General features: G+C 44.5%; 1 protein-coding gene across 9 annotated transcripts in view; it reads right to left on the reverse strand.

Annotated features, from left to right (window-relative positions):
• The window catches only part of frmd4a (FERM domain containing 4A), an 85,374-nt gene that overhangs the window by 32,399 nt on the left and 39,235 nt on the right, over positions 1–13,740 (reverse strand). For 7 of the 9 annotated variants that reach the window (XM_037106832.1, XM_037106829.1, XM_037106837.1 and 4 more), the window contains exon 2: positions 778–843. In XM_037106832.1, the coding sequence (XP_036962727.1) occupies positions 778–843 (66 nt within the window). Of the gene's footprint in view, positions 1–777; positions 844–1,166; positions 1,305–3,407; positions 4,053–13,740 lie in introns of those variants that run through there. The other 2 variants (XM_037106834.1, XM_037106833.1) reach the window with 2 other exon arrangements.

Genomic DNA, 13,740 nt, shown 5'->3' on the forward strand with positions numbered 1-13,740 from the left:
TCACACAATTTATCAAAAATTTAAACATATTTTCATGTGTGACACTACTACACTTCCGAATGTAACCCTGGTTATACAACGATAAAGCAGTGCAGATCTAAATTTGAAAAGAGTAGGGGCTTTCAAAGGCAAAGGAGGGAGAGTCTGACGTATTGTGGATACTGCTGATGCTGCCGTCGGCCATTACTGCAGAGAGGCCTGCTGAGAGGATTGAAGACTGAAAGTAGGGTGAGGGGGGCACCCTGCTGCTTTCGTTTTTCCAAGACGTTTAGAGGATAAGCTGGAGCGCTGACAATTACACAGACAGATAGTTGATGTTCTTTGTTAGATGATTCTGGCATTGCTCGGACAATCTGGAGGGCAGTGGTGATTGACAAATGACAAATGAGCAGTGATGCATGAGTTTAGACGAAGTAAGCATTTCTGTTTCAGACGTCATTCTGACTAAACTCTGTGTTTGAATGAAAATCACATCTACAGGGAGAGTAAATTAGGGCTGGGTCCTTTGCATGCACACTCCTGTGTGTGTGTGTGTGTGTGTGTATGTGTGTGTGTATGTGTGTGTGGGAGTGATTGTGGAGAGATCAGGTGAGAATCAAGAAAGCGCAAAGTCACCTACTGCTGACCAAATTTCTCTTGGTCAGCAGTATGTGAGTCCTGCAGGACGCCAGACATCACTTCTCCCTCGCCTTGAGGAAATGAGAGTCTGCAAAGACAGGGGAGGAAGAAAGAGAACAAAGAGCAAAAGGGGGGAGGTAGAGAGGAGGAGAGAATCACCTGTACAAGGAGCTCCAGCTTCCTGTCATCCAGGAGATGGACCTGACATCGCCTCCCCTCTGTCATCTGAGAGAAAGACACAAACAGACAAAGGATGCTTGTAAATATTCTTGTTTATAAAGCAATTATGGATATAACATGGATTATAAGCAGACTTTGGTATGTGTACATTGTTGCAAAGCATGTAAGAAAGTCACTTAAATTTCCAAACAACAAACAAGATGGTGATGCATCCCCTCATCAATAAGTATGCAAGACATGTGCTATGTGGCAGGCTTGGTGTGTGCATGCGTGTTTGTTGTCCCAGTGTAGTCTTAACAAGGTTAGCTGACAAACTACACAATGGGCCAACAGAGACACCGTCCTGCTCTGCTCTCTTCCTCACTGACATTTCTAGCATTCCTCCTTGAGCAGGAAATCCATTATCCATCGGTGGACTACAGTGACCACAATGAGGGAAGCTGCCTGCTGACAATGTTCACTCGAGTGTTTGTCTGTGTTGTTGATACAAGGTTTGCTGAATAGTGCTGAAAAATACCGAGAGAAAAAAAAAAGAAAAAGATAATATCCGTCTGCCAAGTTCAGGCGTAAACAATGAAGCAGGTGCAATGATGAAACAGTCAACTGTGGGAAAAATGCACCGCATAGACACACACGTTAAGACCAGACATTTCACATGACAGACAAAGCAAAGCCACTTCTCTAGACCTGTCTGAAAGTTTGCGACTGCATGATAGAATTCAAGCAAATTTGTAAGACAAAGGTTTAAACATTCACAGCAGGGATGTACCAACTGTGCCATTGTATTCACTTTGTTTGTATGTGTGTGTGTGTATGTGTGTGCTCGTGTTTTCTGCACATGTGGAGTTTCTCTGCAATTTAACAGGAAGAGGGGACCCTGAGGAACACAAACACCCCCCTGGCTCCTCCTACGCTTCCCTCACATCTGGGAGATGGGGAAGGAGACTAGGAGGTAAGGGGGGTGGGTGGGTGTGTATGTGTGTGTGTGTTTGTGTTGGTGTGTGTTGAAGGGTAAGAAACATCGTAATAAGAGTAAAGAGAAAGTGCAAAACACATCCTCATTGTGTAAGATTTGATGAGAACTTCAAAAAAACTGAGGCCATAAACACGAGCACAGGTGGAACCAGTTTTAACTCCATGCCGTGAGGATCATATTGGGCACCTGAGGCTCTTGAAATCTGGTAAGGGTGTGTCCACAACATGGGTATAAAGTACACCTACTTTCTCACCACTCATGCCAGCTTGCATTGAGGTGGCAGGTTGGAGGTGAGAGTTTAGCAGAGAGCTGAGGACACCTGGGAAAGAGAGGGAGACAAGTGGCAGGGCTGTGTCTCAACCCTCATCATCCCTATGTGAACTCTGTTGAATGACTCCTGGTGTGTCTTTGTGTGTGTGTGTGTGTATGTGTGCGTGTGAGTGTGAGTGTGAGGCTTCTCGCTACTTTGAAGGGTTCGGTTTACCCTCCCACTCGCCATTGATCTCCTGTGGTTTGAGGATTTAGATTGGGTGCACCTGTGCACACAGTGACACACACCCACGTACAATTTCCATAGCTGTCCTTTGTTTTCGTCTCCTACCCTCCCGTCTAGGAGTTTCATTACCTATCCAAAACTTTCCATGTTTATACTGTATATAGTGTTGTAATTACTACCATGACTACTGAGCAGTAGGTCGGTGCGGAAACATGATTCCTTCTGACCAAATATCTGGGTAAGATAACAGCATTGAGATCAAGTGTATCAAAAGTTGGTGCAAAATTATTACACTGTATGCAAACAAATATGTGATTTCTGAAAACATTTTGCTGGTTAAACAAATCTTTTTTCTCCATCGTTGAGCCACGACATATGAGGACGAGACTCTAGTATACTGGTCAAACAGTTTACTTTAGCATCTAGTCTGCAATATGTTAAACTGCAATGCAGACAGTGTATACACACACACTCTTACTGGCACTCTTGCTTGGGGCACCTGGGAATAGCACAGACCCTAACGTCAAGGTAACAAATCACTGCCTGGAGGCTAAAATTAGGCAGCACAATCTGGCAGAGACAGACGCTTATTGGTTTAAGTCATAAAATTCAGTTTGTGGTATTGGACGCATGCTACTGAGCTCCTATCCACCATGAAACCAAATGTAATAAAGTGTCTATATATAGCTTCTTGTCATTAAAGAGGACAGTTTAGCCTTAATCTTTTTCTTTCACAGTGAATATGTTTACTTGTATTATCATCTTGACACTCTCTCGGCTCTGATGTGGTAAACTTTGCTTAGCTAACACAGGCTAACAACACATGTGCTAGCAGCTCCATCACCGCTGTCCTGCTGTGTGATTCACGCTGTAATATGTTATCAACCGACATTTCTGACCAGTTACTAGTCAGGCTTGAATTGGCTAACGTTCCTCCTCAGGCCTGACTCAACTGGCATGAAACGGTGACACTCCAAGAAACTGAACAGTGAAGTGAGCTATAAAAGCAGCCATGTTCATAACGTGTCCGTATTTCCCTCGGAGCTGGTACCATAATTACAGAAACACATACACAAACACACACAGTTGACAGTGATGCCCGGTCAGTGCTGGCCGATGTTATCATGAGTTTGTTACCTTGCGAAACAGACGCTCGCTGCGATGCTCCCACACACACAAAAAACCGGCACCAAGAGGAGGAAAAAAAAAAACAAATAATAAAAAAAATTAATCCCAGAAGGAAACGAGCCGTGTTACAGCCAGAAAATCGTCAAAAAACACCCATTTTCCCGGCCGGCCTAGGGGAGGAGGCACATCAGCATCCATGTTACTGACCATTAGTTTAACGTTAATTACAGGCGACGCAGCTCTCTGTGTTTTCCCAGTGTCCTCTGAACGCCACAGAGCCGCCACATCTCATATCTACGCCATTCAAGCTACAAAGATAACTCGGCGCTAATTAACGGAGCGTTATTTTTTTCCCGAGGCTGGCTGGCTTCACCTCCCTCCCTTCCGAAAAAAAAAGCAGAGGAGAGCTTCTCACGGTGCTGCTAGTCCCGGTCGACCAACCACCACCACTACTCCGCCTCCCTCCGCCTCCCCTCTATCGCTACCGGCACCGTGCACAAACGGTGAGTGAACGTGCTGCTGGTCGCACGAGACCGTACCAACGGTCAGCACGCCAATAAAAAAGGGGGGGGGGCGACCGGAAGAGACGGCGAACGGTCGAACGTATTCCAGGCTCGCCTCCACTTGCCAGCTCTGTTTCTCGCTGTCATCCGAGTTGCTTCGAAAAAAAAAAAACACGGGAATAATGGAGGCAAGATGTGGGGGCGGGGAGAGGAGGAGATGAGGGGAAATTTTCTGCAGCGGCTCACAGCCATGAGAAACTGCAGACCTCTCTCTCTCTCTCTCTCCGTGCGTGCGAGTGCGTGTGTGTGCTTACAAACCCAAACAGACATCTGTGTCTGCAGCGCACAACACACCATGATAGTCTGCCTTTAAAACAAGTGATGCACTGCTGATACGTAACACTACTAGGCAAATGTGTGAATCAGCTGTACTTTCACAAATGCATGCTGTCTGTGTGTGGGAATGTGTGTGTGGGCGTGTGTGTCTGTGTGTGTATGCTGCCTAAAAAAAACTCATATCCTCATATGACTTTTAATTTGAAAATAAATGGCAAGCCTGTACCATGTGCACTTTCCTTAGATTTCAGTTGGTTTTTAAATGGTTACATGGCTCTGCAAAAAAAAAAAAAGGCAGGAGTTTCAGTTGGATCTGTCGGCTCCCTCCAGCTTGTCTCTTCCTGTATGCACTTTTTAAAACACGGATTGCCTTGCTTGAATGATTTCTGGCCTTCAGTCCCGCTGCAGCCGTTTGGACTGACTCTCATATTTTTTTTTTTTCTTAGTACGACCTAAATTGGGCACTTGTGCTCCTCTTACACAGCTGGAGCAGCAGCCGTTGAAACCACAAGTTGTTAACATAACAGAAATCAGTCCAGTTTTTGGTACCATAAATAGATAACTAACGTGCGCTACGAAGGCAGGGCGAAGCCTATACTGTCAATAAAGTCTTTGAATGACGCGGCAAGCATGGACTAGTCTGTTTTCTATTACTGTATTACAACATGAGCGTTCCCCGTGTTATGAAAACAGTGTGAGGCCAGATGTTGCACATGTATAGCGTGCATACATAACTGTACGTAGTATGCTGTCAGCAGCGGGGATTCCTGACTGTTTTGTTTGTCTGGGCCAAATGCACTTGTGCCATCTCTTAAATCTGCAGGAGTTATCTTAAATACACAGACTTTAAGCAATACAAACATTTAATGTTCTTGGCTTGAGCGGTTGTGTAGCTCCCATAGCTTATGCTGAGAGTCCAAAATTCAGCTTGGTTTGCTGGATGCAGTATGTCACATGAGAAAAGAGGAGGTGTATCCTTTCCCCTCCTGCTGGATTTTTCTGTTTCTGGATATTTTTGGCCTGTTCCAGACACCGGAAACTGGCCTGTCCAACTTAAACATCTCCAGATGACTCTTTCTTTGGCTTTAATACACACAGCCGTCCCTCCTTGGCTGTCTCCGGTCAAATTCATATCTCCCTTTATTGGTAGCTTCCTCAGTTTGCTATCACAAGGGCCCTGTTGTTTGACCGACGCAAGGGAGGGGGAGAGAAGGGGACAATGCGTGGCAGCGGGGAAATGGGGGAAAACTGACAGAGCTAGAAGAGAGGAGCAAAAATAATTACAGTAGGAAAAACCTGAACATTTAAACTACAAGAACAATTGTTCCTGTTTGGAATGGATGAGTGGCTCCCGAGAAGCAGAATAAGAGGGGGGAAGAAAGAGGAAGGAAGAAAAGAAGCAAGGCAGGAAGGAACAATAATCAAGCGGCTGTGATTTAGAGAGCCAATCTGTCCACTGCTCGTTCTCCTTTAACTTCCACATACATGGTTACCTTTCAGTGACCTACAGAGAGCGTTGCCAAGAAGCACAAGGTGAGAAACACTTGAAGGTGTGACATACCTGGGCCCTGACAGAGCCTTGTTATCGAGCCGGTGGGCTTCTATTCTGGGCAGAGGTGTGGTCGTAATGAGGTGCTGATCTGGTGTATTTCTATGGGGCAGGGGTCCAAAGGGGAAATATCTGAATGGGCGAGGTGGGTTTTTAACAGGCGGTGGGGTATTAGAGTCAGGTTTTAGGGTCGAGCAGGGGAGCAGGGTTGATGGTCTGCGCTGGAAAAGGTAACCTATATTGGTGGAATGTGATATAAACAGCGCTGACCGGTTAATTGAAGCAAGATGGAGAATCTCTTTAACCCTGGCTGTGAGACGCTGCGGTAGGCAGTGAAGACTGACACACACACACACACACGCCATCCTCCTCGCTCTGCCTGTCTTTGTCTGCCTCTCTCCCGTATTTATAGAGACTAAACAAACACACACTCTTAAACACACGTCACTTTGAGAGCGAGCCTGCATTGACAGAAGCAGTCCTGTGGTGATTTATGATGCTGAGATCATTATGGCTGAAGAGGCTTTATGACTTGTCATCAGTTTTAATGTAACACTATCTGCGTATGGTGCAGATTAGATTACAACATGAGATTCGACTCAGCATACTGGCGCTCTCCATACCCTACAGTTTCAGCTGAATGGGTTATTGAAGACCCGATGGAAAAATAATAGCAGGGCCAGATCTCGTCTTCCTCCCTGTCCAGTGCTTCTTGTAGTGGCAGACGGAGCAGGGAGGGTCAGGGAAAGGCAGCCAGGAATGTCTAGAGAAACGACTGACCGGGAGAGATCTGTTTTGTTTGTTCAAGTGTGTGTGTGTGTGTGTGTGTGTGTGTGTGTGTGTGTGTCTGCGAGCTCCACCCTCCCTGTCCGTGAGTGACTTTCTTTGGGACTGAAATGTGGTTCCAGTTAGGGCGTTTTTTAAAATCAGAAACACACTGGCACTTCAAACAAGCTGGAGATATTTCTGTAGCCAACTCCGCTTTGTTCTCATTTTACAACCAAGCTCAATTCCCAGACTTGTACCAAAATTGTTTTTCTCATTGTTTCAGGGGATGTTTCCCCGCATTTCTACTCAACCTTCACCAGAACTGACAGATGGAGATGTTTATGAATTTCAAGTACTACATAGACACTTTCGCTGGGAACACTGCCCCGAGGTGTCTCAGTAGACACAATGAAGACATCAAGAATAATGCTTCTTTTTGTTTGTTAAATTTCATGTGATTCGTACTTTAGTTGTGCTGAGTACACAAAAATCTGCCTTTGCCTCAGTTCAGCTTCATCAAATCCCAGATGAATTGTAAAGACAGTCTCTTGTCTCACGCTTAGACGTGAAAAATGTCTTCTTACACCATCACTGCACATCTGTAGCTTGTCATATATAAATAGGTACGTCAGGATTCTTGCAGCTCCCTAAAATAAATTCAAGGGCATCAAGAACATAAACTGTCTTTATTTCACTGTAAATTTGCTGTTGCTAATAAATTTGCAGATGATGCAGTTTAAGGCTGATGGGACAATTGTCACGCACTGTAGCAGTAACATGTTTTTGTTGGATTAAGTTATATTAGATGATGAAAGACTCCACCATTCATGGAAGTTGTAGAAGTTGAGCATGGGAGATGGGGAAATATAAGTTTAATGACAAATGATTGGAAGATATTAATTTGGGTGGGTGCAAAACACTTTTTAAAAGTCCTAAGAGGTCTTTAAAAGTATGTAATTTGACTTGGATGTATACAGAGGAGGTAGCAGAAATCATTTATACATTGATAAAACATAACATTAAAGGTTGTCTAAACAATATGCAAAATCTGAGCTGATGGTTTGTACTTTGTGACTGATGACAAGAGGCTAAGATAACACAGGAAGCCATGGGGAAAACCATTTTGTATCGCTGTGGTACATTTGAATATGCCTTGGAGTCATAACACAGACAGCATCACCTTGGTCTAGATAAATTCCTGATAGTATAAAAATTATTCTTTTCATTCTTTTCCATTGAGAGGTCACATTGTCTGATGCCTTATATAAAAAAATCCTTTTTTGGGGGGATTATCCAGCATAACTATGTCATTACTGTAACAGTGTGAAGTGTCATCTTGTGCTGTAAAGTGAGTCTATTCCCTAGCTGCCATCTAGGAACACAGCCATACAAAAGACTGCTAATGGTTCCACTGTAATCTCTGTTTAGCTGCTCGTTTCATGTCCAGACACTTCTTCTTTACAAATTTGCCTCATCTTTCCCTCCTTGTACTATGTGACTAAAAAACTGTTTTAAAAACACGTATATGTGCGCACATCCACTCAAATGTAGCCTGAAGTTATATTTAAAACAGAAAGTTCTAAAACGGGACCACACCAAACATTCCCCTTGCTCTCTTCCCAGCAAATGAAAGCCTTTCATGGGCACAGTGGGATGATGTGTCTGTTGGCTTCACCTCCAAAAGAAGTCACTTCTTCTTGCATGCTACCATCAATTTGAATGTATTTGCACTTGATGCTGACCTTTACATTTCATTTTGCCTTTTTATGGGGATGAGCTGTATTCAAAATAGCCAAAATGGGTGATTCTGCTTTGCCTATTTTCCAAAGAAAGGACAAGCGGCCTTTTCGTCCCTGGCCTATGATTCCCTTCCTTTCATTCTGGTCAGCTTTGCCCTTTGCTGACACTGTTAGAACATTCCTTAAATTCCAGTCCAAAGAGAGCACTCGGTGGATAATGCCATCATAAACACAACGCTCGTGTGTCTGTGTGTATTATCTCGGTGTGTGTGGGCCATACATCTGCTCTGTGTTTTGAATGAAATGGAATCAGAGGTGATTCAGTAACAGAAGCAGCTTCTGAGCGGGAGCAGGACAAAGCGACAGGGGCGAGAGGGGGAGCCAGAGCGCCGACAGCCTAACAAGAGGAGCAGAGCAGCTCAGGACCAAAATCTGCACGAGTGATGTCATGTCTTTTAGGACTTTTATCTCAATGAAACACAGTCTAACAGATCATGGGGGTTGATCTGCAAGGATCTAGGTTGTCAGTCTGCCCGTGTGTGTGTCTGTGAGTCATTCCTAAGGGAAGGATCTTTTACCCCTACACCTCCTCTCTTCATCTATAATTTACATGGTGAGAAATCACCGTAGACCTGAGTGACCCTGTGTTCACTGATACTGCTGGCAGTGCATGCAGAAAGACAAAGTGACGTAGAGCGGGGTGTTAGGTTCTGCACTGCTAATAGTATCCTATATATACATTTATCCAGTGTGTGTGTGTGTGTGTGCGTGCGTGTGTGTCTGTTAGAAACCCACTGAATCTTGATTGATGAGTTTTCATTCCTGACCTTTCTTTATCTCTCTGTCACTTCTTCCCTGTCTCTTTCAGTTTCTTATAAACAAACAAACACACACACACACACACACACACACACACACACACACACACACACACACACACACACACACAGCTTGTGGCCTAAACTCAAGGGCACTGTGTACTGCAGAGCGGTTGAACTCACAGCGGCCTCTATCCCCTGTCTGATGACTGGATAGAATACCAAACACTCTAATCGTTTAGCTTGCTGAATATTAAACAGTCCTGTCTGCAGACTCCTATGTGTGTGTGTGTGTGTGTGTGTGTTGCAGTCCTAATGTCTTCAACTTGCCTCCAGAGACCAGAGCAGCAGGGTAGAGGAGAAAGGGGGTTTGGGAAAAAGAAAGCACCAAAATCCTCTCTGTTCTTTGCTAATTTTGCTCTTGTGTGTGTGTGTGTGTGTGTGTGTGTGTGTGTGTGTGTGTGTGTGTACCCTTCAGGGGCTACAGAGACCCTCCAGGCTAATTAGGGGGATGCAGAGTGACATCGTTCAAGGCACCGGCTTTGCAGGAGTTTGGTGAGCTTCCATTCATGTAATAAGTATTCGGTTTTAGAGGCACTGAGTGGCACAGACACAACCTGCGCTGTCAAACACACACACACACACACACACACACACACACATGCGCACACACACACAGGCACACACGCACACGAATGTCTGACCAGCCTCACTCCCCCTAAGATGCAAACAAAAGTTGTCATGACAACTTTCCAGGAGATCTAGCACGCACCCTGCCAGAAATGTAGGGCAATAAGAGGAGGAGGAGGCACTGAAAGACAACATTAAGACACTGTAAGAGGCAAAAAGATGACCCAGGGGTTTAAGCTTCAAGTAAAAATGCAAGATATGTTTCCCTAAAAGAAAACAAGTGATTGAATCCAGCTGACAGTAGTATCGTGATCCCTGGATGACAAAGACAAAGGAATCCTTCCTCCTGAAAAGTCAACCCACACACACAACTTCACAAAGACAACCTCCCCCTTCACCACTTCCTCATCATACCTCTTTCTTGATCTGCTTTAGGCTACACTGGCTCGGGTGACGTAAGAGGGCTTCTGTGCAAGAAGCACACAGGGACAGGTATATGGGGGAGAAACACAAAAACACACTCCGACAGCAAGGAAGTGAGGCACGAGATTCACATGGGAAGAGTCTGAAAAGGGTAAAGCAGACAGGAAGGACAGAGAGGGGGAATAAGATGGAGAGGAGGTAGGCAGGCAAATAAAGGCAGCATAATAAAGGAAACAGAAGAAATGGAGAGATAAGGGGAGACGATGCAGCCTCAGACCTTCCTCCCATCTTCCCCCGGGATCCCGTCTGAGGTATTCTAATGACAAAAAGAGGAGTGAAAAAGAGCTATATGCTCCTCCACGGGTGCTGTCCTGCAGCCAGTCTGCTCTGCCTCCACTGTGCTCCACAGTCGGGATTTATCCCTCCATAGCTTTGGCTCAATGTGACTGTGCTCCATTACTACACACTTGATTCCTCTGAGCCAGGGTAATGAAAAATGACCCAGCTCATCTGCAGGGAGAGCCCTTTGGCAAGTTTGTGTGGTCTGTGTGTGTGTGTGTGTGCACGCAATTCCTCTTGTCCAAAGGGAATCCCGTCATTGCAAAGGTATTGAATGTCTCCCATTTGGCCATTTTGCTTTGGGGTGAGCCAGAATCTGAAGGCGGGAGGTGGAAAAGCTCTTTTGCTCAATAAATAAAAACACCTGATCAATCATGTGACACAGTTACAGACGACAGCTGGGTTCATTTTTTTTTAGCTTTAGTGGTTGAATTATTTGTCAAAAGCTTGTTTACGATCTGTAAAAAATACACACACATACACACACAAAAGGAAAAAAGCAGGCAAAAGGGAGTTGAAGAGCCTTTCTGAGTGTGCGCATGTCTTTCTGCAGTTTTGTGCGCCCAGTTTATGCATACATAATTGAGCCTACAGGTGGACATAATTGAGAGGGCCAGAGCTTTTGATGGCATTTGCGGTATTAAAGAGCCAATCGTTAAATTTAATGAGAGCCAATATTTAGTCCTCAAGCCTTCACATTTATCTCAAAATGATGACTGATATGACCTATTAAACATAGTACAGTGGCTGACCATGCCTCCCTAGAGGACCATGGGAAATCAATGATGTCACATTTTCCACTCTGATTCAGCACTATGGTGACTGTGTCACTACAAGGCTCTAGTTCTAAACTATGAAGTTTGAATGTTTTGGTTAGGAGGAAATTATATTTCCCCCCTCGTCTCTAAAAGTCGACACACACACAAAACTTTAAACACTGTTCGGTAAACACATGTGGGCACAATGTTAGAGGATATAATATCCATGCAAACAGGGGATCTGAGAGTCCCAGAGAGGGATTTCCTCAGATATTCACCAGATTCCCCTAGTAATCCTCCGGGATTACCATTCTATACTCAGGCCCTAACCTCTGAATTTAAAACATTACAAGCCCATATATCCCCATCACTAATGCCACATTTAAACCACCATCACTTCACCCTATAGAATAAGGCCACCTCCAAAAAAACCTTATCTCAGGTCTGCTTTGGCCACCCAGATGTGACGCTGGCCACAACTCAGACACACTTTGAGGATTTAGAGGGATATAAACCAGATTTATCAAGTAGGCCCCTCAACCATGGCCCAGTAACACCAACAAGACTAGCCAGTGTGTTTAATCATTTTTGACATCTGAATAGTCTCCAACATGGCAACTGATATCTCGGAAAGTGTTTATATTTGGGTTTTATATGAAATCCCAAACGTTATCAGTAAGGCTTGTTACATTCTGTGTGTCATGCAACACTAATTTGTGATTCCCCTGGCAGCATTGCTGGAAATTCTAAAGTAGAAATACCATGGTGTTTTCCTTCAGTAGCACGTTATAAATCCTGCCCTCATGCAACATCTAGTGGTCGTAGTAATTGTGAGGGGCGCAAGGGAGGAAGTCGAGTACCGTGACATAAGAGCGACATGGTCTGCAAATGGTGAAGGCAAGGGTGGATGGGTGGGTTTAGCAAACATAGTACTTTTGCTCAGGATTAACAGTATTCTTAAAAATGTAAACCAAGTAGTTTTGGTCCCTGAACCAAACCAATTCACAGTGTTTAACACGTGAGGATGAAGGTCCAACATGCCTGTCACTGGTACTCACCTTATACATTATTCTGGCTGCGCGCCATCAACCTGTTCGGTTACTTAGTTACAAGAGCCTGTTAATTGAATCAGAGGCAGACAAGGTCTTTGGGATTCCTGCGTGGAAGTGAGTGTGGAGCATGTGAACGTCTGTAATTAATCAAGTGAGCGCCCATTTCCTGTCATATAGTGTGCCACATTCCCACATTACCAGAGAAATTAGATCCTGGCACAGCTAAGAAGCTTATAGTACACTAAATGACACGCCGCATGAGGGAGGAGGGGTGTCACGCTTTAAATGTTTAACATGTGACAAGACTGCAAACCACCAAGAGACTCTTCAAATGTATTTGTATCAACAAAATATGAACGACGGATCCAATTTTGATCATGATTTATGATTTATGGAGTGGTGGGAAAATTGTTCCCCATGGTTGAACTGTTAATGAATTCCTGCAGGAACCCTTTACTTAAGTTCATCACCGAGCCTTGCCCCCTCTTCATTTTTCTCTTTCACACACACACATTTACACTCACACAGTGGGTATTTGATAAACCTGGGAATGGAGCAGTGGAAATGTTTTCCAGACGAACTATGCAAATAAGACCTTATCCCCAGGGAGACACTGTAAACGGCTTCAACCACCAACAGAATCTGCACAGGGGTGTTTGTGTGTGTGTGAGTGTGTTCGCCTATGCAAGGGTATCAAACACAAACATGCCTCGGGCTGGTTGCAAACAAATTAGAAAATTACCCCAAAAAAATAAATAAACAAAAGCGCTGGAAAATTTTGAGACAATGTCCGTTCTTGGCCTTCTCCCCCCTCCCGTCGCGAAACGTCTCCCGTTTCGGTTCTGGGAAAGGATTTTTCTCACATGCAGATCCTGACTTTGGCATTGAGAACAAAGATGGCTGCCAGACAGGGATAGTGATCAAAATTCCTCAGTAGGATGTCACAAGTTCAACTTCCATCCTCTATCCAATAATTACTTGGCTGGAAAATGGTGGGGGGGATGAGGCAGGGAATTAGCAAGGACACGCAGATTTCCCTTTACTGGATATTTGCCTGCCTGTCATAAGTCTATTTATTGACATCTGGAAAATGAGAACAAGTGGACGATAAATTGAACATGAGAGTGAGAGAGACTTAACAAACTGAACCGAGTGCAGTCATATCCTGATTCAGGGGAGCCGCTGGCAATGACAGTGGACTGTGCTTCCAAGAAATCCACTTGCTTGGAACAGCATGGATTGAGTGAGCGCTCACAGCTTATCAGGCCGCAGACAAAAGAAGTAACTGAACAGGCTCAAATGAACCGACCGTAGACAGAGGGAGGATTGTGTATCCTGGTTATTTTAGAGTTGTGCTGCTGTTGTGTCTCTGCTTCGCATCATAAAAGGCTGGGACTCGTCAGTGGGAAAGGAATATGATCAGTGAC

The sequence above is a fragment of the Acanthopagrus latus genome, chromosome 8 (genome assembly GCF_904848185.1).
Source record: "Acanthopagrus latus isolate v.2019 chromosome 8, fAcaLat1.1, whole genome shotgun sequence".
Lineage (NCBI taxonomy): Eukaryota > Metazoa > Chordata > Actinopteri > Spariformes > Sparidae > Acanthopagrus > Acanthopagrus latus.